Below are 27,540 nucleotides of genomic sequence, written 5' to 3'. Positions count from 1 at the left end.
CATTTCGGTAGCATTTAATGAACACGAGAATTTGCAGTGCAGTAATATAGTGGGTAAAAAGTTGAGTAAAAATAGCATTTCTCATGGTTTGCCCAAGGAGTGTATGTGACCTCTGTTACTATAGTGAGTCTGTCAGCCTCAGTAATACACTTAATATCCCTAATATAAGAAAGAAAAGGATGTACCACAGCCACATTTAGTAGACAGCGATCTAAAACATGAAGAAAGGTATCTCACTGAAGTTCATCTGTCTGCCTGTCCACCTCTAGTGCTCATTTACACCAGTCATCTAGGCTTCCCCTCGGAGGAGGGGGAGGTGGAGTAGGAAGAAGGAGAATGAGGGATCTCTCCAGAAGGGTGAGGATCCCTGCCTGATTTGCGTGCCTGGCTTGGACTATGGCATATTTCCACTGTCACCACACGGTGCAGCACTGCGTTAGTGATGCTGAGTGATCTTGGGATGGCTGCGATGTCTGTGTGTTAGCACCATCCTGCATAGAGAAATTGCCTTAATTCCAGGTACTGGTGTAGTTCTGCCTGCCAGCACAGCACTGCATGTAGCTAGTTTGTCGACGTGGGCACAAGAAACTGCTGGTGCGGTTACCTGCTTGTTACCCCAGGATAACAGCCTGCCCACAGCCCTTCCTGTCATGCTGTATTTTCAGTGCTGCCATACTGGTAGGCATACAGCGTCCAACTCACAGCTGTCTTGTAGCAGGAGTGGTTTGTATGTGGGAGCATGTGAGTGAAACGAGTGATGGGTGAAACTCCATGGAAGCTATCCAATTAAGTTGTTTCTTGTGCTATTGGAAAGCCTGTGTTGCACAAGAAGATAGAAGATACTCAGACTTACAGACCGCCATTATCAGACGTTTTAGCCTGACCTCAGGCTCTGACAGATATGTTTATCCAGCGTGAGAGAGACTGGGACGCACCGCGTGGACCTCTTTGTTCCTAGCTTTATTATCTCTTTATGTCTCATCTCCCTTCCTTCATCTGGTGGACTGAGATGAAAGTTGCATGCACCCCTCTGCAAGCTTCCTGATAGATCCAATTAAAATACCTTATTCCTGTAGCATATGTGAGGGTTGAGCCATTGAACCTGTTCAGCTGGAGGGTTACAATCCTGGAGCTTTTTTTCTGTCCTGGCTCTGGGATTATGGATATTCAAAACTGAGATTGAACACTTAAACTTTTATGGGAAAGGCTGGTAGAACTTTACATGCTATTCGGTTTTCAGCAAATTTTGGTCAACATGGAATTGAATCTTGCAATCTTAAATACTATATGCCAGTAAATAAATGTGGTAGAATCCCATTTAATTTGTATGAGTTGCACCCCCTAAAATCCTCTAGGCTATTTGAACACATTACAAGCCAAAAAACAGAGCTTTTTTCCTAATTTTCCAGCTGTGCAAATCCGTCCTTGGATATTAAAAAGACTAAGTCTTGTTATACATTTTTGTCTCCTTTATCTTGACCAATTTGCTAGAATTTTCAAAGATCTGGTTCTCAGTGTGTTGTAACTAACAAGTGTTTTTTTCATCATATCTTAATCCTCAAAGGCAAGAGATAACTCTCAAAGTAAGAGTTGACTACAGTTTTCTCACATGATATACTCCCATTAGATCTGCCTCCAGGTCCTGAGATTAGAAGACAGCTGATAATGTTCATTAATGATACACAGGATGAGGGAGGGATCCTGCTTATACTTCCTGTATTGATTGTTCTGCTGATTATAATGAGATCTTATTTTTGCGGGTACCATAGGTATATGGAACAAGAAGAAATACACAACAGAGGTTCCATCTTTTTGAAGCGTCACTCATCCAAGCCATCTCTGATTTAAAAAAAGAAGTTGCTTTTACAGAAACCATACAAAACCGTTGTCAAGACTTATATGAAATACTGTTGTGTCCTAATAATAACTTCTAGCTGAAAAATCTTGGCATCCTGCAGTTTAGGAAAGGGTTTTAAAATTCACCTTCAGTTTTTGGGCAACAGGCAAAACATGTGGCTCTGTTTAGGAGCTATTTTCGTTAAAGCTTGACAATACAGGATGATAAAATACAGCTGCATTGTTTAAACTTTCAATTTAATTTCTGATTTGTGTCCAAGTTGTTTCATCAATATGGCGCCATTCATTTCAAAACAAAGCTCTTGGAAGGGTCTCCATTACCCCACCATTGATCAAGAGGGTGTTAAAATGTAGAGCCTAATTATGTTCCTGGCCTGTTTGGAATTCCAAAATTGGATTTTTATAACTGTCAAATTTGCAATCAGAGTAACTTTCCATGACAATTAGTCAGAATTATTAGAGCTTTTGTTGCCAGGGAGTTATAACTAATGGTGGTGGTTCACTTTTCAAGGCTCTGTAAGTGTCAAAGGCAACATATATCATATAGAATAGCCATTTGACTACAACATTGTCTATACTTAACTGCACCCAAATGTCTACTACTGTTACATTTTTATCCATCCTCCAGGACTGAGTTGTTGCCACAGCCTCTACTGCAAGCTCTGCAGATATAATTAACTAATGGGTTCTGCCTTGTTGCAAAATGGGACTTGTGAAATTGTGACATGCGAAAGTTCATCCTTGAATGTTTCACTCAAGTTTAGCTTGGTAAGGGCCAGTACTCAAAAGGCTGTTAATGCTGCTGATCTTGGTCAATTATTGCTTTGAATCTTTAAAATGAGCCAAACATAAATATCTATACAACCAGTCTGGATGAACGCTATCTCTTCTCAGTCTGATACCTCACAGTTAAAGCACCTACCTGTGTGTGTAATGTTGAGTATGTGCTGAACTGGAGATGTTTGACCAGTCAGGACTTCCTTCTTGATATAGCTCTAAAAAAATAGAAATATAAGGAATAAAGGTGTGAGGGAGAAGAAAAGTTACAACAGAAACAAATCCAAAGACATATTAAAGTTAACTGAGATATCTGCCCTATGCTGTCTTTATCACTGTAGACCAATATTCTGCAGACACATGGTACTTGAGCCTGAATGGTGCTGCGGGAGTATATGTGCTCACAGAAGAGCAAACACTTATGGAAAAGCTTTCCGTGCCTACTGTCCAACATCTATTTTAGAGGCATCTGTTCAAGATGCAGATGACCTTCTGTTGGCCTGTTGATGTCAACAGATTTTTGTCATCAACTTCAAGCTTTAGATCAAGTACTAACTCTGCTGTCTGAGAGTGGGGGACAATGGCCGTGTGTTCATCTGCTTTTAGCTAAATGAACTACTTTCCAGTGGCAATTAAAATTTACCCACTTTGCCATGCCTGCTGTTCCTCCCACCCTGCACCCAATGCTGCGCTGCCCCAAGCATCTCTGCAGTCACATGGCTTAAGGAATTGAAAAATAATAAATTAGCTTTTTTCAGATTGCGTTATTTTTCAGCTGCCTCTTTCCTGTCTGTGAGGACACTGTCCATCTGTGAGGCGCAGACACACTCATTCTAAAAACAAAGGTGGCAACTTCTTAAGCCAGTTAAGCTTAAGTAGTAGTGCTCCTTGGTGTCAAACTATCACCTCTGTTTTTAACCAGGAAGCTAGAGCCTGCCTTTTTCTTTTTAAGACATGTCTAGAACATCTCTTTGTCCACTGACGTGTATTTACCTGAATTGTTGTGTGATCGTTTTTGACAAAAAGATCTGGAATATAGCTTTATTGATACAGGGTCTAAGTTGTTCAAGCCCCTAGTCCTGCAGAAAGTTTGCCCTGGAAGAAAGAGGGATTGTAATCAATTTTGTTTAATTAAATCAACCTAAACTAATTGTCAGCTAATAAAATAGTGTTGGTCAGCTCATAAAACAGAAATGAAGATTAAAAGAGTAGTTGCCATGAACAGGTGGTAACTCTGTTTCCAAGTTAGACCACATTACTCTCTGGCACAGGATCTCTGAGAATACCTCATATTCTAGTTTTTTTTAAAAAAAAGTTTATGAAACTTATAAAATATAGGGCTCATTTTATAACCAATTTTCTATCTCACCTGCCAAGAGCAGTGGGGGTTGAGCCAGCACAAGGCGGATGCAGAGTTTTAGGCAGCTCTCCAGAAATGGATTCCCTGCGCAGGGCTGTGGAATACATTTCTACCTTTGACTGGCCTTTTGCAATTCTTGTGATTTAGTTTTTTCTTTCTTGTTGCCATTACAGAAAAGATCTTGTAAACATTTTTTTTTATGTCATTGATCTTGACCTGGCACTGTTGTGCAAAGGGAGAAATTTCCTGTGATGCTATTTAACTCTAGATGGATCTTGAGTTAGTAATAGGATCCTTCTGGATTTGGCCCTTGGTATTTCTGTTGACTCTGCAGTTCTTGCAGAAGGCATAAAACATTTATCTAATTTTAGCTGGAAAGGACTAAACTGGAATCTTTATCTGCTTCTCAAAGTAGAAGCAGAACTTGCTGGTTTGTAGTTGCTGTTAATGGTGAATTAATGAAAGAAAAATTGTTGCATAGTGGTGGTTATATTATTCAGTTAATAGTGCAAAATTATGTGGTTCTGAGAATTTTGTTATGGCTTGCAGCTGGTTTGTATGCTCTGTAGTGATGCAAGGCTTTCAGAACGAACATGACTTGCACTGTCTGTGACTTGTATCTCATACCTGTTTTCTCTGACCAGCCATTCCCAGAAATCTCATGCAGGATGCACTTAGTTGATCTTATGCTGAGTCCTCAAACCTGGTAAGGCATTGAAAGACTAGTTTAATTCTCTCTCACATCAGTCCTCCTCTTTCAGAGAGTACAATCACAAAACAGTGTGCTGCATTGATACAGCTCTTTGGGGTTCTGGCTGCAACGACAATCTCAGTTAAGAGGGGATGCTTCAGGAGAGCTCCCCACCTGAGTGTTTCAGCTGCGAGTGCACAAGACAAACGCTGTGCAGTCTTGTAGTCTCCAGCATCTTGTTTTGGGGCTTAACTTGGCTTTAATTTTCTGTCACATATTGCTTTGGGACCTCAGGTTGGCCAGACTTGGCCTTTGGGTTTTAAAAAGCGAAGCTCAGCTCTTGCTTCTCTGTGCTCCTCTTGCATCAGATGTGCCCTTCCCTGACATGGAGGGCAGCTGCTGTGGTCCCAGATAACTAGTTTCTAGGCTCTTTGAGACTTGCCTGTGATGCTTTCTTTGGGCTAGTAGCTGACGTGGATAACTGAGCTTTGCTCTGCCTCCTCTCAGAAGGAGAAGGATAGGAGTTCCCCTAGCTGGCTGTCTTGGGGAGATGGGGGGAAGGTGCTAGAGCTGCATCCCAATCCTTCCTTGCAATCACGTGTCTGCTGTAGCAAAGACAGGGAGCAGAGTGTTTTTGACTTGTCTGCTGTGACGCAGAGTACTACCATGACTTAAGACAAGCCTACGGTAAGAGGTATAAGAGTTAGAAACCCTATACATTTGAAAGGGTCAGGAACTGGAGTGTCTGGAGAGAGGTTTCTGTGCGAGGCCAGGACTCCCCTGTGTGGCTCCTGCTGAGTTTGCTTGGGAGGCTGCAACTGCTGCTTGCATAGAAGCAAAACTGGTCCTGCCCACACAACAGGAAAGTCTCACTTAGTAAGTACGGTGTTTTCTATCTTTGCACTTACAGTAACACTTTGATCCAGCCAGGTTGCTGCCCTGGCTTAGGTTGTGTCCCAGATTCCCACTTGCCTGCTCTCTCCTCTGCAGCCAGAGATGAGATTGTAGTAGCTTGGAGCCAGCTGGCACTGGTAATGCCTGCAGGAAAGGCTGCGGCATGGCCATCACCTTCTCCACAGGGTATTTTTCTAGTGGCAAGCATTGTTGCCCAGCTCCCACTGCTTGAGTTGGTGGGACTAGAAGCGGTGTGAGTGGTGCAGCACATGCTGTGGTTGCTTATCTGAGTAAAGCTATGGTGGGACTTTATGGGAACATCCCCTTGGGTTCCTGATCTGATTTACCATGTCCTTGCCAAATTAGAGCATCACTTGAACCCCAAATCTTGGATTAAACCAGCTGAAAAGTTTCCTCACATTGGCAATCCTGTGAGGGGCTTGTCCCTCTGAGACAGAATTCCTTTAAGAAAAAGGGAGTAAGATAGGGTTGGTGTCCATTTGGGGCTGTTTTCTGTTCATCCACATGTCCTATGCTTGTCCAACATTATGGAAACAGCTGCTGGGAGTCACACCAGCAGCCAAGTCTCTATTTACTTCTCGCAAAGGGTAGGTTTAGGAGGAATGTAGCACTGTGACTGTGGGACCGGACTTGGCCCGTTATCACTGCTTGTGTGCTTTAAAGCTTGAGGTGACACAGAAGAGCTGGAGGAATATTAAAGCATCAGATCTGCAAAGAAATCTGTGTGGGTTTTAGTGCATGTTTGAGGGTCTTAAGGGACTCCAGGCCTTGTCCAGATTTGCACTGGTGTAACTGCGCCAACGTCTCCTGTTCCTCCCAGTGAAGATGAGTAGGAGGACAGTAAGCAAGCCTGCTGCTCAGCTTTCTAAGCATATGTGCAAAACCATCTAGGACCCCAAACTAACAAAAACCATATTCAAAGCAATTATCTCATCTTGTTTGTTTGTTTTTAATGTGATGTTTCTAGACACTGGTACAAGCACACTCTTGTAAAATCTTGTAACAGTTGTTTGTAGTTAGTATCTTCAAAATGATTTTATGTGTGCTGATCATGACTAATATACATCACTTCAGTGTGACCGTCATTCTCCAGTGCTGTGGGAAGTTTTTGGTACTAAGACAATTATTTCCTCAGCTTGTTTAGCATTTTTCTTTTTCCTTTTTTTTACCCTTCTGTGCAAGAAAACACAGATACTGATTTGCTCATATGTTGTGCTTTCCAAATGAAAGCAGACTGGTTTACAAAGGCAGTTGGGGTTGTCATCTCTGGTTTTACACTTGAAGATAGAAAAATCTCTAGGGACAAGGTAACCGGCCCAGCTCCCAAGCTGGCCCTGGCAGAGCTGGGGGCAGACACCCCCTCTGAAGTGTACTCTGGTTTTCTAAACATTAGGAGGTGCTGCTCTGCCCATACTGCTACAGGCCTTTCCCCTGACTTGATTCCTTCTCTCCTTGTTGTCACAAACTTGTTTTTTAGCATATGCACCAGCCACTGGGAAGGTGCTGAGTTGTTCTTCGCATGGCTCAGCCAAGACAACAGCAGCTGCTCTCCCTCCTTGAACCTGGGACCATTTTTTCCCCATAGTGTGCAATTGAGGCAATGACTGTTGTTATCTAAAAAAAAAAACCCAAACAAACCCCCCAAACATAAAACAAAAAACCCCAACCCCCCCCCAAAAAAAAAAACCCCAAACCAACCCCAAGCCCCTTTTACATTCAACCAGAATGGATTGCTGCAGCCTGTTTCATTCAGTAGGTTTTTCTGTGGTTGTATTTCTTGGAAGCATCATCTCCAATAGAGGCACACAGCTCTTTTAGAGGCTCGTTTCAGCACTTTGAGAGCATGAGTCTGTGCATGCATGTCTTGCTGTGGGTGGGAAGGGGGAAGTGCTGGCAGGAGCGCAAACGAGCTGAGCAGGGAGAGTGAAGGCACTTTCATTCCTTACCAAGTTTTGCTCCGCAAGCTGAGTAAACTTTTTCTCTGCTGAACCAATGCTGTGCAGGGTGAGGGTTTGACACGTTCCCAGTGATAATTGCCTTGTCTCCCCCCTGCAGGTTCATCTGGCCGCCAGCATAGTTACTTTTCCAACCAGGACTGTAAGTGGGCAACATGAACATCACGGAAGAGCAGAGCCTAAGGGCAAAGCGGGGTGCAGTCCTGGGTGGGGGGCCATGGCAGCCAGGGATGCCCTTTGCTTGTGAGGGGGAGGCATCCGGGAGGGGGTCTGTGAGTCTCTGCCTGCTTTTTGCCTCAGTTTCCCTCAAGTATCTGGAGGACAAGGAAAAAGGGGAGCTGGAAATGCGCTGCTCCTCTCCTGTTCAGGGAGCTGCCCAGGCAGCACCTGATCAGCACCTGGGAAGGGCTGTCCTGCCTGTGTTTTTCTTGTTTTTCCTTGGGCCAGTGTCTGAGAGGGGACACCAGGCTCTACAGACCCCAGGTCTGTCCCAGGGTGCCTGTTGTGCTCTATTCCTCGCAACTAAAATCCACCCCCCTGTTTTCCCTGACCTATTTATGCTCCTAATCAAACTTTGGGGGTGGTATGTTGAGAAGAGCTTGAAAGGGAGTCAGCTTGATGAGGTGATGCAGAACGCTCAGAGGGAAGGTGGCTGTGACCTTGTTTGCAATTGCAGGCTCTCCTGTGAGGAGAGAGGTTTGTCAGCCGTTGGCATCCAGCAGCCTGGTGTCTCCTCATGTCTGAGTGTTTCTGTGACACTTGCGTTGGTGTCTCTGAACAGCTTCCCCTGAAAAAACCAAAATGGTTTTAAAGGTTGGAGGTGAACGACAGCTTATTTGTTGCTTGCCAGTGCATGAACTGTATGTCTCGAAACTGATGGTAAGAGTGGCTTGAAAGTGTGCTGGTGCATGTGCAAAAGCCCAACCAAGGTTTTAAATGTGACCATATATCTCTGATGATGGTTAATCAGTAAGAAGCAGGAATTTACATGGGAGTCTTTGTACCTGATGGCCATGGGCAGTTTTCGTGGAAGACGAAAATTGTCTTTGGGACCTTTGAAGCAGCACATATGCTGAGCAGACGAGTTAGTCCAAAGGGCCGGTTTTGTGAAAGCAGCAGTATGCAAGGCCATGAAGAGCTCACGCTGATCTGCCTCTCTGCTCTCCTTGCTGTACACACACTCGGCAGAAAAATGCGCATCCCATACCCCAAAAGCTCCTGTAAAGCCTTAAATAGGATGAGCATCTGTCTTTCTGTCCCTACCTCTGTTGGAGATGTGCTTCATGCTCTAGCTGCAGTTTATCTGTCTTTGTATGCTCTGCCCATGCATGTTACAGAACATGCCTCTGATTCCTCATTAACCGTGGTTATTCAGTGTAAAATTGGCCATTTGTCCCAGGCACAGCTGGAGTGGGCAGTAGCAGGGCAGAGATGGCAGCCTGGGAAGGATCTGCCTCAAATCTGCAGTGCTGCATCCCTTGGGTGGGACCCTGGAACTGAAGATGCCCAACATCTATTCGCAGTGCTCGCTGTGGAGACCAGAGGGCATCTGGAGTGTGTAATGACTTCAGGTCCTTCCTTGAAATTCTTCATTCTTATCGTATCAGGAAAAAAAAATCAATATCCGAATAGAGAAGTGTCATGGTTTAAGTCCCAGCCGGCAGCTAAGCACCACACGGCCGCTCGCTCACTGCCCCCATCCCCGGTGGGGTGGGGAGGAGAATCGGAAGAAAAAGGTACAACTCATAGGTTGGGATAAGGACAGATTACTAGGACAGCAAAGGAAGAGGAAAATAACAACAATACTAATAAAAGAATATACAGGGCAGGTGATACACAATGTAATTTGCTCACCGCCAACCCGATGCCCAACCCATCCCCCAGCACTGGCCTCTCCCCCCTGGCCAGCTCCCTTTATATAGTGAGCATGACATCATATGGTATGGAATACCCCCTTGGTCTCTCTCCACTTTGTGCTTCAGTTTCTCCCTTGGTGGCTGTGCCCTTTTCAACATCTGCCCTGTGTCCGTAGAGGGCAGGAATAGTCCTACCCCCTGCACATCATGGCCCTCTGAGGAGACAAAATATTAAATTATTTAAAAATGTGGCTTACTCCATTGTGCACTTCCGCACACCTTTAAGGTTTCATCCAGGCAAAATCTAACTGATGCTATTATTCTTCTGCTAACCTGACAATGGGAGTTAGAAGATATTGGCTGGATTTTTATAGTTTGGTTCGTTGGGGGTTTTTTTGACTGTGCAAGGAATCCTTATCAGCAATTTGGCCTAGGATTCCTCTGGTTGTCCTTCGTTTCCTTCTATGGTTTGCTCTTAGTCATTTAGCTTCCAAATGATATGCTGATTTTTAGGATGTAGGCTAAACTCTTTGGAAGTATGGGGCCAGACAGCAAGGCAGAGATGTATTGCCCCTAGTGTGGTTGGGGCTTACTCTCTGAGGTCCGGGGAGGGAAGATGACTATTCTTAAATAAACAGTGAAACGTGCAGGAGGGATTTCACAACTTCCCAGGAGACTAGATAACAAAATTTGTACAGTGTAAGGTGTTCGTGGCACCACGTGACATGAGGATTTGCTCTTCTCCTTTTTAGAAGGAAACATGCCAGGTAAGTAGAGAAGAGGTAGACTTGAGGGCAGGAGCACTGTAAAATCAGCTCCTTCCAACTGCAACATTCATTACTTTGATATAGGCAGGACCAAGAGGGAATAATGGAGAACTAAAAATTAGGTCTGTTTTAAGTGCAGTAGAGATCTGACTGCAGATACTTTTCTAACATTTCAAGCTAAAGAAGTGGAAAATTTTCTAACACAAGTGCCTGTATTGCTCGAATTTTGTCATGAGCTTTTTCTACCCCTTGGTGATCTGGATCCTAATACCTCGGGAGCATCGCTCCCGGCATCTGGCCTTCTGTCTTGGGCAAGGTGGGAAGGTAATAGGGGTATGCTTACATACTGGAAGTGCTTCAGATGTGTGAGTTGCTGCTGTATTTCTAGAAGGTATAGAAAAGGCTGTCTGTTTTCTGTAACATTGTGATGTTCCTCGTAGGCTCCTAAGCGCTACAGTATAGAGAGATCTGCAGATGCCTCTGGCCACACTCAGGCACTTTCAACCCTACCCAAGGTGGGTGTCTCTGCCTGGTGTTTCCTATTGGCTGTTTCTAAGCATTCAGCCCATCAGAAACTTCAGTTTCAGGGACTAAAGTGGAATTTAAACTATCTGAATATAGTCCTTTGTGTCAAATCAAATGATTTGTTAAAGCGAGGCCAGATTTGCGGGGAGAATCAATCTTTTTTATTAGATCAACTGATGTGGAAAAAGCAGACAAACTTTCAGGCATATTAACCCTTCTTCTGGCCTGCATTTGTATTACAAGAATGGAGGGACTTGTCTTCCAGAGTAGACCGTGCTTTAGGATATGCATTCACACCAACTGTTCCTCAACAGCCTTGGTCTGAACACAGACATGGGTGGCATTTTTGGGCATGTTTCTACACTTTTTTGGGGGAAAGACTTATCTCCCTCTGTGTTTGGACACTAGATGTTACTACACAACAAATAATGGGCTCTGCTCTGCAGCTGACTCATTGTGCAAGTCTGGGGCTAATTACTAAATCCCTCCGTGCCTCAATTTCCATCTGTAAAATGTCACAGATGCCCACCATTCATAAATAGCTTTCAGATTTCCAGATGAGGTGCTGGGTAAGTGTAGAATAGTGTTAGTTTATACATATTGTGCTAGAGTATAATATAAAACACATGCAACAGAAGAGCCTTGCAGATGTGTCTCTTTCAACTGCAAAAGGCAAGGCCTGGGCTGATGATTTAGCACAGCACTAATTGGGCTAAAATAGGAGATTGCTTTTGTACTGATGCAATTGTCACCATTAAAGTCCTCATTTACCAACAGCTTTTGGAGATAACCCAGTTATTTCCTATTGAGGAAAACTGTAGCATCTTCGGTCTTGAAGCACAGCAATTTATAGCAAATGTCAACGTTTTTATAGCATCCCCCACACTGGCTGTCCTCACGCTTCTGGAAGGGGACTGTTCCATTGTTTATTTTGAATGTGCATCTTGCTTGGCCTGTAGCTGCACTTAGCACTTTTTTGCTGCCTGCAATCTTTGGGGCATATCCTAATCTCAAAGCAGAGGCATTTGACCGAGTCATTTCCATTGCCATTACTGGGTGTTGCATACACAGGAATCCCCATTTATTGATAAGAAAGCTGTTCCTGTGGCTGCAAGTGAACGAGTGCCTGGCAGCTGTTCAGCATTAAGTCAGTTCTCAAAGTTTAAAGAATTTGTGGGCTGTGATGGTTTGGGTTTGGGCAATTAACTTTGGTTAAGTGCTTGAGAGTGTCTTCCAGACACATTTCATGGAGAAGGATGAACTTAAACAGTTGAGAGATTTGATTTAGGTGCCCTCAAGTTTCCTAATTGTACTGTTGGACCTAAACACTCAGTGTGTATGAAACCTAGGAGCTCCTTTGATTGCAGGAGAGTTATGGTTGTTCCTTCCAGTTGCAATCTGGCCCTGTGCGTGTTTGAAAGTGTCAACGTTGTCCCTATTGCCAGCGGCATCGTGTGGTAGCAGGTACCGGTGACGGTGCTTTGAGCCTCTGAAGCTATCCTCTAGCTGTTTAATTTTAAAGCGCTGGTCTGAGCTTATTTGCCAGTGTATTGTTGCCTGGTGCTCAGAAGTGATTATTGATGCTGAGCTGTTGGGAGAAGAAGGTGTGGAGTTGGGGGGAATGAAGATGTCTCTGGAGATATCCAGTTCCTTCTTGGTGTATTGCAGGCAAATTGCGCCATTCTGCATTTGTCTGGTTTGTACTCACTGGCTGCTCTCACCATTCCTCATCAGTGCTCAGAGGGAGGGTCAAAATTCATTGTCAAATCCTCCACAGCTGTAAGAGTAATGTAATATTGGGGCTGAGTGCGTGGGGTGACAGGCGTGGGAGAGAAGCTTGGCTGACGCCCAGCCTTACCCAATGCTTGCCATGTTCCAGGAGAAATCTCCCTGGATGCTGGGCCTTCAGTCGTAGGTCTAAACTTGCTATTTAAGGCATTTTTTTAGGAGAGTTTCAAGGTGGAGGCAGCTAGAACCTCAAAATGAAGCTCCTCAAACTACCAATGGCATGATGTCTGTTACTATTGTTGTGTAGGTATCATAAATCAAAGAAAGCACAAATAGGCAAATTGTGAATAAGGGCTCGATCCCACCAGAAAGTGAATGGATCCTCAGATTTGGAAGCATTTGCTGAGTTTGGAGTTAAAATAACAGGATGCAGGAATTCCAGAAAACATTTTGTTTATGGATATCCTCTGTTTTTTCATTCTAAAACAAGTTAGAGAAGTAGCCTGGTGTAGCTATTTTGAAGAGTTTAAAAATCTGAAACTGAAAATGAAACGTGCCTGGCTAACCCCAAGTGGATATTTCTTTTATTATTTTTTCTTCATCCAGAAGTTAATAGGGAAATTAAAAACAAACAAACAAACAAAAAGAAGTCCTTTGCAGAGATGATACAAGAGATGTGCCAGGTCTCCTGACTCCCCAGTGTCCCTTGTCTCAGAGAACAAAATCACAGCTGCAGAGAAATGTGGAAGGGATTCCTCTTTCTGCTGCTCAGATCTCTAAGGACCATTGCAAGGCTCAGAGGGATTTGGATAAAGGCCAGCAAAGGGTAATTAGCAGAATCAGGCCCGAGTAATGATCCTCAAGAGACTGACTATCTTATAGCCTTGAACCATTTTGCTCCAGCTCTCACGTGCTGAGTGACAGCCTTGGGCAGAGCAAGGGTGTGTTGCACAAGGGCTGTGGGGTGCCATGCAGAGAACGGGCAAACCGCAGGGGATAGAACCCAAAGCTGAAATGTTGGCCTGGTAAATCAAAGCTTTGCAAAAGTGCCCCGGCATTAATAATAATAATACTACTACATAGTACTTCGATGTTCAGGGAGGCAAATTCTTCTGGATTCAGACCATACTTTTCAGTTGCTTAAACTATTGTTTTCATTATTGGTCTTTCAGCTAACTTTTTGTCTTGGCTAAAGGAAGCTGGTGCTAAATGTTCTGAATGAGGAACCACTAGTACCTGACTGAACATCCTAAATGTAACATGTTTATGGGTTACAGGGACTTTGTGGAGAGAGAAGGCGTCTAACCCTAGAAGGTGTCTTTAGTCTTTGCAGGCTGAAGTGTAATAAAACTTAAAGCAGGGGTAGAATTTAATGTCAGAAATCCAAACTGGAAATAAGATGCATATTTTTTTACACAATGGTTAACTTTGGATGCAGTTCACTAAAGAAACCTCAGTTGTCTGGGTCTAGAGTGTCTTTCTGAAAGACATACTCCAGTTAAGCACACATTGTTTGGCTCAAGACTGTGAGAGATTCTCTGACCTGTGATACACAGGTGCAGAACCAATATTATAAGAGTCTCTCCAGACTTTATGGTGAACCTTGATTCAAATGTTTCCTTTTGTCCTGTCTGCTTCCTTATTTCATGTTACATTACGCCATATTTTGACTGCATTTTTCCTCTGATTGCTTCTCCCAGCAGGGAAAAGCAGTCTTTTCTGTAAAGGATGCGAGACCATCTCAATTCAAGATGAACTTTCAAGTGTGGTGGGGTTCCCATGCATGCTTGGACTGGGGTTGAAAGAGTTAGCCAGGTCCCATCAAGTATCACTCCATGTCATAGATCAGGGAGTGACAGAGATATGAGTCTGGTTCAATGATGGTGGGTGTCAGACACTGGAATTTGGCACAGTGAGGACTGGACCAGCTATGGGAGGAGAATGTTTTCCCCCAGGAAGGAGCTCCAGCCCCCGTGGGCTCTGTGCCCTCGTCTTTCTTGGCAGGAAGGCATGTGGACTCCCTCCTTTTAGTCTGGGGCCTCTTAATCTAGCTCCTATATAGCCCTATCTTGCTGTGAGAGGTTTGTATATACATCTTGTTCATACTACCTATGTGTCTTTATTTTCTGGCTTTTTATTTGCTTTGGTGTGCTTTACAGCCATACAGTAGCGAAGCAGGGGAGTAGAGGGCTCACGGGAGGGTTGCGTTGTACGATATCAGAAGTGCTGAGTACCCACGGTACCACCAGCATTGCTTGGGAGCACGAGCACCATGTTCAGCAGCTCTGTAGACAGCAAGGCTTTAACAAACTCATGCTGGGTAGGTAAAATCTTTATCATCAGGGTCATTTCAGTCTTCAGGCAACTAGGCTGGGCTACATTAGTAAAATGTTCTTGGTGTTTCTAAAAATAATAGATAGTACATTTCTAGCAAAACGTGTTGCATCAAAATCCAGCCATTCCCTGCTAAACCTTACTCTGATAGATGAAGATGGATTAAACACGGATCTTGCAGCTTGTGGTTGCCTGTGAATAAATGATCATGATCTAATTCCATATGCTAACAGAGCACAGCCCTAACCAGCAAAATAGATCTCTGGCACTGTGAAAGAGCACAAATCCCTAGGCTGAGAGCAATTATATATAAAATTAGTGGTGTGGGAGTGTGCATGTGTGAAATTTTAAATAAAACAATGTGAGTGATGTGAGCTGTTTAAGAATAGACCTGGGTGAATAATGGAGGTTTTTTGGGTCCATTTGCCAAACCAAAAAATTGGAAAGAAAAATGATTTGGGAGAAACTGAAATGGAAATTTTTAGGTTTTTGACACAACGTAATGACTAAAATATGGTTTTGGGTGAACCCAAATTATTTCATTTGACCCGAAGTGAACCATTTAGTTTCACTTAAGACTATTTAATTAGTTCATTTCATTTTTAATTTAGGTGAGGTTTAAAATAAATGTTATTTCAAAACTTGACTGAAACATGTCATTAAGAAGCTATGAAAATAATTTTAAAAAATCTAGAGAAAATATTGCAAAAATTTAAAAAATTGTACCCATTTTTTTTTTCACTTGAAACTATGTACCAAATTTTATGTGTGTTCTCGAAAAGTAGTTGTTACTCTGAAAGTGCGTTTTGTGGTAAACTTTCTTTTCGCTCAGTTTTGCTCAGGGTTTTGTTTTTTTTTTTTTTTACAGACATTTCAAAATCACAGAGTATCATGATAATGAAAAACTATTTATTATTCAGGGAAAAAAAGCCTTTTTCTGTTTAAGAAGGTAGAAGAAAGTAGACATGAAAATGAAGGATGAATGTTTTACAAGCAGAAAAAGATCATATAGCAGTTCTTATAAGAAACTAAATTTGAGCTGCTTTTTAAAGATAGCCAGTAAAGTTAAGGGTAAGGATTATTATAATGGAGATATAAGAGAAAGAGATTACAAATGGAGAAATTTTGGCAGTGATTGGGAGATGGTGAATTATCTGTAACGATGGTAAAAAGGCAAAAAGATTCTATAGGTGTTCTGTTTCATATTGATAGGCAGCCTAATAACTCACTATTTACAGGTGAAAATAAAACTTTCCATCCTGTAAAATCCCGATGTGAAAACTGTGGGAGAGAACAAACCGTCTTTGGTCAATGAGACCATCTTTAAATTTCTCTGAGCCTCCAGTTCCTTATCTGTGAGATACTTTAATTATGCTCCTGGTCACACTGAGCGGAAACGGTGTGGGGCTTCATCAGTGCTGGTTTTGAACTTGGGATTAGAGGAAATATGTGTTGAAAGCGAGAAGCCTACGGTTTTCCATAGTTATTGGATTCGGAAAGGGGGCAAAAAGAAAGATGCTCTCTGTCCTTCCTTCCACATTTGCTGGTGGGCAAGACCCGGCCTCGTTCAGCTGTGTCTATGCTGCCGAAACAGAAGGGATGCTGTAAGGTGGTGGTGTGTTCTGTGCGCATTCAGTCTGGGCGCAGTTAGGTCAGAGCATGCGGTGTTTGCCATTCAGCAAGAAAACAGATTTCCCCTCCAGCTGAACATGCTGACGTGTTGGGGAGAGGAGGGACCTAATGAGCTCTTCTTTTTTCGGTCAGGTGCCTTGGACTGTCTGTCCCAGCATCGCTGCTGTGAGAGACCCCGGCTATCTGGGGCTCCTCCCTCGCCACTGTCTTTGCCAAAAGGTGAACATTTGCAATGCACGCAACAAGTAAATATTGTGGTAGCCAACTGAGAGACTCTTGCGGCTGAGTCTTAATGATCCTACACTAAACAAAACCCAGAGAGCTTCTCGTTACAGAGAAACAGCTCTTGCTCCAGCGTACTGGGTCCTGAGCCGCGGCCAGGGCGTACGATGTGCTGGTAGGAGCCCTTCCCTCCTGCAGCTCTCTAGACCTTTGATTCCTGTTTGCTCTTCAGACCAGAGGCTACCGGGCGACACAAGCGTTCCTCCTCTCCACAGTTGCTGTCAGCCCTTTGCCTTTCACATGCTCAAACCTCGTTACAGAGCTACAGACGTGACTGATTCTAAACAACTACAATTAATAAAGTCTATCTAGCCAACATCTGACTCTCATTAGATGAAACGTGTTGAAAAAACAGATCCCAGGTTGGCTGTGATTTATGGCTTGAGTCTGCTATCCTTCACAAGCACTGGCGAAAGCTTTTGCAAAGGGCCAGAACATAAACTACTTAGGGAAACTCAGTATCCATGTAAAAAGGCTGGAAGGGTCAAATCAGACAAATTAAAGAGGGGTGGAGATGCAAGCCCAGGCTAGCTGTCCCCTGCTGAGGGCCACCTAGGTAGGCACAGGAGATCTGTGTTCATATTTCTACTGTGGAGTTTGACTTGAAATTTCTTCTGTACTGGAGTCTAAAAATGTCCCTGTTTGGGGGTGGGGGGTTGGTGGTTATTTTGAGGTTTTTTGTTTGTTTTGTTTACTGGTTAAACTGTGTCTATGTGTGTGGCAACGAGTGGATGGAGGGGTTAGTGGTCTGGTGGTTTATCTCACGAGTGTCCAAATATAACATCTCTGGTGCATAACACTTCAGGTGCTCACCAAGTTGACAGTAGAAGTTAGCTGTGCTTCCTGCTTCCCTCGGGAGTTTTGACCTTCATCCTTTTCTCCTTGCAAAGAAACATGGTTGCCTGTACTAATTTAGCTGCCTTCCCTCACGCTCTTCCAGATTTGTTCAGAGACTACTCTGAACTTGTCCTGGAGAAAGGTGTCTACTAACTGAGAAAAGTCAGTCTCCTGCTTCCTTTGAAAGACAAAATTTTCTTCAATCTGGACCTACTCAAGTTGTATATTACTGATTTGTAAGACAGTGCACGCCGAACCATAACAGCATGGTGTATGAAGATCTGCTCTAGGTAGTCCTGACTGCGCAGCCGCTGGTGCAGAGGTAAAGCTGTTGCATTGTGTTTTGTGGAGCTGCTGTCGTGTTCCCAGTGCTGCGGGCATGGGCTGTTGGCATGGCCTTGACGCAGCTCTAGTTTGTCCCCCCCTACCTTGAGGATAACCGAGTTTGTCCTCTTTGTGCGTGTCTGTTTCTGAAAAGTGCAATGGAAGTGGTGGACTTTATTAGATGGAAAGAGAAGAGCTTGCAGGCAGGTTTTATCACAGAAATCAAATATACTCATTTCTTTCTCTGTGTGTATGTAACATTTAGTAATTTTTCATCCTCTGACCTTGGGTCCTTTACAGAAGAAACATTACACTAAAAATGGAAGAAAGGAAAGTAAGACTCAGAGGAGGAAAGTGCATTGTTTAGAGTCCTGAGCAGGTTGAAGCATGAGCTGCAAATGCGATTCTTATGTCCTGAAACTTGACTGCCTGCTATGCCCCATTGCATTGCAAGGTTGAAGTTTTTTGTAATGGCAAAATATGGTCTTGAAAAAAAACGGCTGCAAAGATTTTATTTGTTTAAACAAAGGCTTTGTGATTCCAGAATTCTCTCCCCTTTCATATGCTGTAAACCACCTCCTCTACCTCCCCTCTGAAATATGAATTTTGGAGTAATCCATCAAGAAAAAGAGAGACAGAGCCTTGATCCCTTGACTTCAGTTGAGCTGTGCAATTTATATCTCCTGAGCATCTGGCTGTAGGGAAACCAAAAGCCCTTTTAATATTCTGCAGAGACTCTGGGTATACAAATGAGCATGGGCTGTCAGAGCTGAGAAACAGGAGAGAGATGCCAGAGGTTTCTTTGCCATTTTGCACAAAACTCTGACCTGCAGCCCTGTGGTGAAAGTTGGCCTTGTTTTTTCTAGTCCCCTCAGTGCCACTGTGATAATTGCGCTGAAATCATTAGAGCCCCGTTGGTACAAAGCTGTTATCACGCCTTTTTTGTTTTGAGTGAGGAGTTTGAAGACTTGTGGGGCTTTCAGCCTTGAGCGACTGAATCGTACAACTATTTAATCATGAAATTAGGCAAACACTGCTCAAGCCCTGTGAAGCGGGAATGCCAGGTTAGCAAGGCACCCGAAGTCATTCATTCACCGCTATAAGTCGCTTGTCAAAGGAGTGTATCTGGAGTGGAAGCCACGGGCTCACAGCCCGGTGCCCGTTTGCAAAGCTACAGTGCTGGATGTGCTGGCTCAGCCTTTAATCGAAGATTGGTCAAATGCAGCAACCATTGGACCAGGGTTAAGTGGGTCACTGCTGGCACAGGGAATACGACTTGTTATTTTCCAGCGAGCTGAGTCTACCACATCTCTGATACATTAGGCTTTTCTTTCCCCCACAGTTGCATTTCTTTACCCACGTGGCCGGAGAGGGGGAATGGGAGGGTGGGAAGGGAGAGGTGTGCTAGGACAGTAACAGAGACACATTATGGAGACAGACTGGGTGTCACACGATATGCTGGTACAGTCTCATGTTCATTATCTCAATTATTTATCCTCCCTGCTGGAACACTTCTAAAACAAATTCTACCATGTGTTTTGAGGTTGGGCTTCATAGAGTGAAATCACAACTCCTTTCTTGGAGTTTAGCTGGAAAAATACAAATCTGCCAACTAGGAATATGAGGGAAATAAACTGTGGTTCTGTGTAGCAGCACGTGATGGATTTTTGCAGATATGGAAAGCGTCTGCTCTGGAGTTCCAGGTCAGAGAGTATGTGTATTTGCCCCAATGTTATATTTGTTGCATGTGAAATAATGATGTGAGATTCTGAAACTCGTTTTAATAAAGCAGATTGCTTTCACCCTGATCAGAAAATTCAACTTCACAGTCCCAGGCCTTGGAACCACCAGCCATAAGAATTAGACACTAAATATTTCAGTGCATAGTAGTCAGGGAAGATATTTATTAGCTTGATTTATCACCACCATTCTCAGGCTTTCCGCAAGGACAGATAACAACCCCAGACCTTGAAGCAGCCTGGTACCCGCTGTGTGGTGAGTGAGCTTTGAATGTCATTTCTGTAACTGCAGTACTGAGCATGCATCTCTGTGTTTGAAAGGATCGTCTGTCTGTTGGTTAGCTAAATAAATGTCACAAGGATTTGTTGGCAGGATGGATTTCCTTAGTAAGAAGATCTTTTGCATTAGGACACGCGCTTTCTGGATTAGTTAAATGCCTTTTGGGTCCTGTCTAAGTACCTTGGGTGTGGATCTGGGTTTCCAGGCATTTCTCAAAGGAAAGGATCAGAGTTCAAGTCCAATTTGAGCTGAAGTAGTTCTATTTCTGACCTGGGCTGTGTTTTGCATATGTTTCAGCAGACATCACTGACATGAAGATGATATTAGTATGTATCTCACCATGCAGTGGCACTGCTGCTTTCTTCCCCTTATGTCATTTTGTTCATTGAAATCTAACCTTGTGTGCTGCAAATGCACTGGGAGGGCTCTTTGAGACACTCTTCAAGAGCGGAGAGGGCTGCTGGACTGGTGCTGTTCGTACACTGTCTGGCAGAGACGATCAGAGTATCCTCCCCTGGGAGCTGTTTGATTCACCCCTGTGCAGAGGGGTGCTACAAGTCCTTTTTTATGAGCTGATCTCTCCAAGGAGAGCTTAAATGATCAATCCATCTCAAATTATGCACAGAGATGGTTTTCAGACAGTTCAAGTAAGTCTCTAAACCTTTGGGAGTTATTAATATGTGCAAGCCAGCAGAAGGGAGAATAAGACTCCATATTTTATTTGCTCTGTAACACATCTGGTACGCCTGTTGGCTCTTGGAAACACTGGATTTATTCAGTCTTATCTTTCTATGGGGATGAGCAAGATCAAAAGCATGAAGCTGGGTTATATGCAGAACGTAATTCCCTGTTTTACACACCACAAGCAGATCCAGACCAAACAAGCCTCACCCATTTCCTTCCCTGTAGGACAATGCACTTATGGCACTTCTGTATTCATGGGCCATTTCAAGCCAAAAAATATTGCCCAAGATCTACTGCAGACAATAAAAATAAACAAATGTTATTTCCTGTTGGGTAAAAGAAAGTCCATGTCAGTATTGACCTGTGAGGAAATCCCTCAGTCTAAGTGTTCCTGAACCATCAGGTGCTTTGTCTGCAAAACATTGGGTATCGTGAGGTGGAAGCTCTGTGTCTGGCGCCTTTGGGAAGCTACACAGCTCCTCAGAGAGTTTCAGTGACAGAATTTCTTTAGAGGGTTTATGCAATGGGTGATTGGTTGCCGTTAGCACTCAAGCAAACTTCTTAAGAGGGTAAATCACTAATGTGAAACAGCCAAGCTTCCTGGTCCTCCAAGCCATGTGCTAAAATCTTTGCATGGCTGACAGCCATTGGTGCATGCCATGTGCTTCATAAAACTGGAAAGTGTTTGTGGATGAAGATTGGAGAGATTCCTTGGGACTCCTTGTGCAAAAGGGGACAAAGCTCGTTAGTGGGGACAACTGAGTTCCAGGTATCAGAGTGATGTTTAGTCAGGCCAAAACCCATGTTCACCCATTCGTCCCAATAGGTAGGCACTGGGTTTACTCAACATCCCCTGCATTGGTCCAACCTCAGCCTGAGCTGCGCCTGAATGGACTATTAAGGGGCTCAAGAATTACAGGTCAACCTCCCCAGCCCTATGGAAATACCAGGATTCAATACTTACTCTGTGGCCAGTCCGTGAAAACTGGCTCTGGCCCTTAAGGAACCCAGAAACACTCACAGAGACGTATTTCTCCTCTGTGGGACATGAGATGGCAGTGATTCATGACTGGAATATGGATGGTTTATTCTCTGAAATACTTCATGCTGCAAGTCATTTTCCTTTTTTAAAAACTGCTGTGCTTCAGAAGTCATGATAAGTGAGTGGTCCAGCCTGGAAAGCTTCTCTGATAGCTGGGAATGGGCAGTTCAACACTGCTGCAAAGCGCTGGGAAAGCGCCTCGTTGATTAAATCTCTGCTCAGGGCTTTATCCTGCTTCACTCACTTTAGAATTGTTGAAATGAAAACAGAGGCAAAGCAGTAGGCCTTCTGTTTAGATAAGTGATGTCCTTTCTATCAAGTAATCATTTTAAACTGCACTCAGAGCCTATTATGTTAATGTTTGTTCTTGCTAAGGCATCCTGTCAAGACCCCTTTGGTGGCTGCTGCCTATCTGTTGCTTCTATGCAGCAAAGTGAGATGGAATCTACTTTGTGCTGCAGCTCCGGTCTGCATCAGCCTTGGGGTCTGTCTTGGATTTTGTTGCTGTCACTGAGACAGATGATTTGTTGTGGGAGTGGTAGCAGGCCCTGGGAGCCCAGGGATGGAGCAGGACTCCACAGAGGCAGGCATTCGGTACATTCCTTGCTTTCCCTGATATTTGACCAGGACGCAGTATAGGAGAGGGTACAGCACAGAGCTAAATGGAGTAGTGGTGACGTCTGGTGAGGTGGGAGCGTGTGCCACATCAGCTTGCGCCAGTGGCAGAACACGTGCCTCTGCTGGTGACAATGGGTCATGTTGGTTTGCCTCATGAAAAGTCTTAAAACTAATTTTTTCTTCATCTAGCTTCTATCTGTTGGGAACTTGGTTTCATGCTCTGTCCCACTAAACATCCCCAAACAAGGTTCATGGCATGTGGCTGTTTACCTGTGCAGTGGATTTGAATATTTATTTTCCTCTCATTACTGATCTTGAATCACTTTCCTGTGCACCTCAGATCAAAAAGGGATTGGGGCCTGCAGACTGAAAGCCCTAGAATAAAATGCAAAGTACACAGAAATTTTACATCATTTCGTTTTGTTCTTCCTAGAATGCATGAACTGCACGAGACTAGCTGATATGACCGAGAGGCTAAACACGCTTGAGGCCAAGGTAAGGACCTGCCTTTATTCTTCTGTTTGGCAAAAATTTCCAAGAGTTGCTGCTGAAAAAGATGTTGAGTTGGCAGCCCTGGAGAGATCAGGTGTCTGTCCTTCCATCCCCAGCGAGGAACATGCTGTGGTGGTGGTTCTGCTCCAGAAACAGGGGTCACATGGGCGTTGCTCGCCTCTGGCCCAGCTCCTTCCACTTCCCATGCAGCTGCATCTCTGCCTCCCTTCTTCCCTCCAGCTGCTCAGCTCAGCTCCTCTGAAATAACGCTCAGACCTGAGAAATAACGCGCTGTGTGTTGCCTCCACGCTTATCACTGTGTTTGCCTGTTAGGAGCCTGCCCTCACACTGGGTCCACCTTGTTTCTGGCTGGCTGGCTCTTGTGATGGGCTCGCTGGCTGCCGCACAGTGGTGCGTTCGGGCCGCGCTCACTGCTGTCGCAAGTGTGCAGCTGCTAATAAATAATAAATAGATCATTGCTTTCAACTGGAACACGTTAGCTCAGGTTTTGCTTCAGACAGAGAGGGCAGACAGAGCTGTATGAAAAATCTCTTGCCTTCAGCTGGCTGATAACATGGGGATGTAAAGCAGTGATTCCCCTGGCTCAGGAAAGCAGCAGACTCTGATTCTGGTTTCTCTTGCTAAAAATGCCTTGTAGAAACCTTACTAACGTAGAGTGCAAAACAGAGGAGTAACGGTACGTAGATTTTTCTAAGAACAGTTGTTAATTAGCCTACTCTTCAAGTGCTATCCAGTCCTGCTTTTTTATCCCTTTCCTGAAAGATCTGATGCTTTCACGCATAGTTTACTGGAGAGAAATATTAAGGGGAAACCTTCATGTTGTGGGGTTTTTTTTTGCAAATTGTTTTAGTTTCTGTCTATTGAGATTCAGATAAATTGTTCCAGTCTTGCAACAAAGCAGCTGAGTCAGCCGTTCCCCTTTGATCTGTGGTCCTTCCTGAGACAGCCCAATCCTGCTGTTAGATATAGCGCTTTGGTCCCTTTAAGGCATTGTGCTGCTGTTATTATTCATTAACTGATGGTTATCAATGACATAAAAGAATTTGGGAAGAAACCTTTGTGGAGGGGGGTGGTGGATCTGTGGTGATTTTGAGGCCAGTGCATGATATTATAGCAATTTGGGAATTGTCTGTGCTGAAATGGAGTGAGCAATGTTGTCTGGAACTTCCTCAAAGCTTTCACAGTTGTATTTCACTACAGGAAAATGAAGGGGTGGGGGGAATGAAATTCTGGGGAGCAGAATTGTTCAAGTGAAAACAACTGTTGTAGTGCAAAGGACAAAGACGAGCTGGATTGTTTTTCTGAGCAGCGGGACCTGGCAGGTGGGTGTTCTTTGGCAGCAAGGAGCTGGAGGCGTTTGGAGAGGAGAGAGGGGCTGGTGACTGACCTCTGCGTGTGCAGTCCCGAGTCCAAGTAAGAGATTGGACCATGAGAGAAGTAAATCAGCCCTCCCGTGCTCAGCCTGTAGCCAGCTGTACCGTCCTTTGCTTTCCAGGACTTTCTATATTTGGCTCACTGGAAAATGATAACCAAAGACTGTCCTGACATCAGAGCGCCCGTGTTCTGCTGGCGTGCGCTGCTCAGCACTTGTGTCGGGTAACAAAGCATAAGAGGCTAATGGCAACCTCGGCCGGGGCCCTGGCAGGACTTCATGGAGGAGGAAGGAGGTCCTACCTACCCCAATCCCTTTGAGAAGTCTTAGCCCAAGAGTGAAACAGCACCCAGGTCAGTGGGTTTGTCTTACAGATATGAAGCTGGTTTAAATCAGGTGACATTCCCATCACCTGAACGCAATCTGCTCTCTAGTGTTGGCTCCAACTGCCAGATGCCCACAGTATTTGGGAAGTGCTGCCTGCTTCCCTTCTCTATGGGAGCTCTAGTGAAGGCAGGAGCATGTTGTCTCCTACTCTAACCTAGGACACTTGTGCAGCAACTGGCATTTGTCTCCTGGCTGTCCTGACGTGCTGTCCTTAGGAAATGCTTCCTATGTTGGCAGCCATATGGTGCAATCTGCTCTGCCTTTAGGAGGGAGCACTGAGTCATCATCAACAAACACAGTGCTGATGGCTGAAGACTTCATAGTCTTGCAGACCTCCCAACATGAGGAACAGTGAGGCGGGTGCCTGCAAAGTTCAGTGCCAAGATGTAGCCAGACCCTGGAGATGACACTTGAAGGATTTTGGTGCTGCCTCAGTCCCAGCCATAGTCAAGACCATACCAACTCCTCTCTGCCTTGTTGAGAGTGGGGCTTTGGGTAACTTGATTCTTGTCAGCTCTCGATCTTGGGCGTAGTGCATCATGAGTCTGTTTTAGTGCTGCACTGAGGCAATTTGTGTTGTTGCTGTGATGGGTTTCCTTCTGACTTTACTATGCTCCCACAGAGACCCAGGCTGGAAGCAAAGCTCATCAAAGGGTTTACTTTTACAGAGGGAAATTAGTTATTACTTTCTATTGTGAAGTACTAAAGACCGTGTCTCTGTAAGGGTGCCTTCTGCAGCACAGCCCAGCAATGTCATTATCAATCTTTTGGCTTCCACTTTGTTTGAAAAGCTGTGGGTACTGTGCAAAAATCGCCTGTAGCAATTAAATGGTGAGTGAAGCAACATCACATGAATGCTGGTGCTGTTCACAAGAGATATATGCTGATTCACTCTTTTCTCAAGGTTAATTTAAGTTCAGTTTGATCTGTGTAGCAATGTAATGACCTCAGTTGTTGTTATTCAATAATAACTAGCACCATTAAAAAGGTGCTTGAATTAGTTTAGTACTGTCTGTATTCCTGCTCTGGATTTTGGAGAAAGATCCCTATTTTGCTGGATGATCTAGATGTGAAGTTCTCTCTTAGGTCTCCAAACTGTCATCTTGTAATGTCTCATTTCACCACAACAACAGCCTGAAGCTGTTCAGAGGAAGACATGAGCGATGGGATGGGCACACACATCCCTTACCGGTGTCGGAGACTGATTTTTGCTGTCTTGTTCTGCAAAGGCAGATATGGAAGTTCATCCTTTCTACGAGCAGAGATGGATTTTCCTGCCACAGTCCTGCTCCTTCTGGAGACAGCTGAAGTTGAGGAGCTTTGCTGCTTTTGCTCTTTTGAATTTCAGCCCAGCATCACCATGGTGAGCTCAGGGAATGGCAATGGGTAAGACTGGCCAGCCACCTTCAAGCAGATCAGGCCACTGGACCTGCTGTAAGGGCATTGAGGCACGTGGAGCCTGTGTAGACTTGTTATAAATGCTGCAAGGTCCAAGGGTGAGAGCAGATGTGTGGAAAGCTACCTCTGAATGCACCGTGGACCTGGGCAGATCGGTGCTGGGTGAGAGGTTTTGCTTTAATAGAGCAGGTTAGGGACAAGTGAAAAACAATCTCTTCCTCGCGCCTCTGCAATGGGGACAAGGAGCCAAGAGCCTTTCTTGGTTATGTGTGAGGATATGTAAAATGCACGTTTGTCCTCCAGTGGCTGTGAAGGGTAACTTAAAGAAACTTAAACGCAGTCGTGGAAGAAGAGGCTACAAGACTGTGGTTTCTTCTTTTCCCACTCCTCTTCTGCAGCCTTTTATAGCTGTCCCCCTAAAAAATGGGGATATAACCAGGAATGGTCTCATCTTTCTTGTTACAAGGATGAGTTGGTTCATCCAACTTGTAAGATCAGTGTCCAAATGAGGTAATAAAAGTAACCCTCTGATTTTTGTAATATGACAGTTGGATCAGAAAGCGAGAAGCGAGAATAAACACAGAGCAACTGGAATGAAAAATGACTCATTAGAGACCGGTGCTTATATAGGCCTTGGGGAGGAGAGAGACTCTGAGACATGGCTGAACTGTGCGGCAGAACAAACTCTTCACATGTCTTATGCTTTCCTTAACGCGACCCTAGGTTGTCCTTGTGGCTGTAGGAGATGTTTCTGCAGGAAAGGAGGTGAAGGGAGATGGAATTAGGTTCCATCCTGGTCTCCCCTGTTTCCAGTTACCCTGTCATCATGGAGTTGGCCTGCTCCATTTGCTTGATACCAGACCCATTTGGGTGCCAGAGATTTGAAAGCTTGATTGATGGTGTTGAGCTTGAAATCTACAGGCCGTGGGAATCTATGTCAGGGAGGATGGTGTTGAGCCTGGGGTCAAGGACAAGAAAATGTGCCCACCGGAAGAAAACTACCCACACCCCAACACACCAAACCTTACTTCTCTCCCATGACATCTTACCTGACATCACTACAGCACCCCCTGACCCTGTGGGGAGCCTCATTGCTGGGAGGGCAGAATGAACCCCGCTATTATTTCATATGAAAGGTTTCTCCTTAGGCCAGCACAGCTTCGTAGTGGGGAGAGGTACAGCCCTTCCTTGCTGAATTTCCTGAGCCTGATGCTGCCCTCCTGTGTCACAGGACTAAGCCCAGACAAACTCCACCGAAGCTCAGGAGCGCTGCAGGCTGCAGGTCAGGAGAGCGGCACTGCTGCCCACGGCAGGCAGTGCTGGCAGGAAAGCAGGCAGCTGCATAAAAATTTCTGCTTCTTTTGTTCGCCTGGTTTCTTTTAATAAACACCACCACAGAGCTACGGGCAGTGCGATATTAATCCCAGCTTTTGGTTGGAGCTTGAGTGCAGCATTTGATCTGAGTTGATATAACCCAGTCTTATCTCCTGACACTGCTTTTGAGAAGTTTGTGGCATTTCACTTTCAGCTTTAATGCAGGGAGATAACATTACATATCTAGTGTCTGATTGATTCATTGCGTGATTGATAAATGACATGCATATTTTTTGCATGAAAGCAGTCCTTGTAATGTGATTCCTCGCACAGAAGATTCTGCAAGGTTTTAA

General features: G+C 44.4%; 1 protein-coding gene across 7 annotated transcripts in view; it reads left to right on the top strand.

Moving 5' to 3' along the window:
• Positions 1-27,540, top strand: part of COL26A1 (collagen type XXVI alpha 1 chain) — a 195,846-nt gene that overhangs the window by 128,663 nt on the left and 39,643 nt on the right. For all 7 annotated transcript variants that reach the window (XM_054847523.1, XM_054847524.1, XM_054847519.1 and 4 more), the window contains one exon: positions 22,637-22,698. In XM_054847523.1, the coding sequence (XP_054703498.1) occupies positions 22,637-22,698 (62 nt within the window). The remainder of the gene's footprint in view (positions 1-22,636; positions 22,699-27,540) is intronic.

This window comes from Grus americana, chromosome 19, assembly GCF_028858705.1.
Source record: "Grus americana isolate bGruAme1 chromosome 19, bGruAme1.mat, whole genome shotgun sequence".
Lineage (NCBI taxonomy): Eukaryota > Metazoa > Chordata > Aves > Gruiformes > Gruidae > Grus > Grus americana.
Note: the sequence above shows the minus strand (reverse complement) of the source record. Positions and strands in the feature narration are given on the sequence as shown.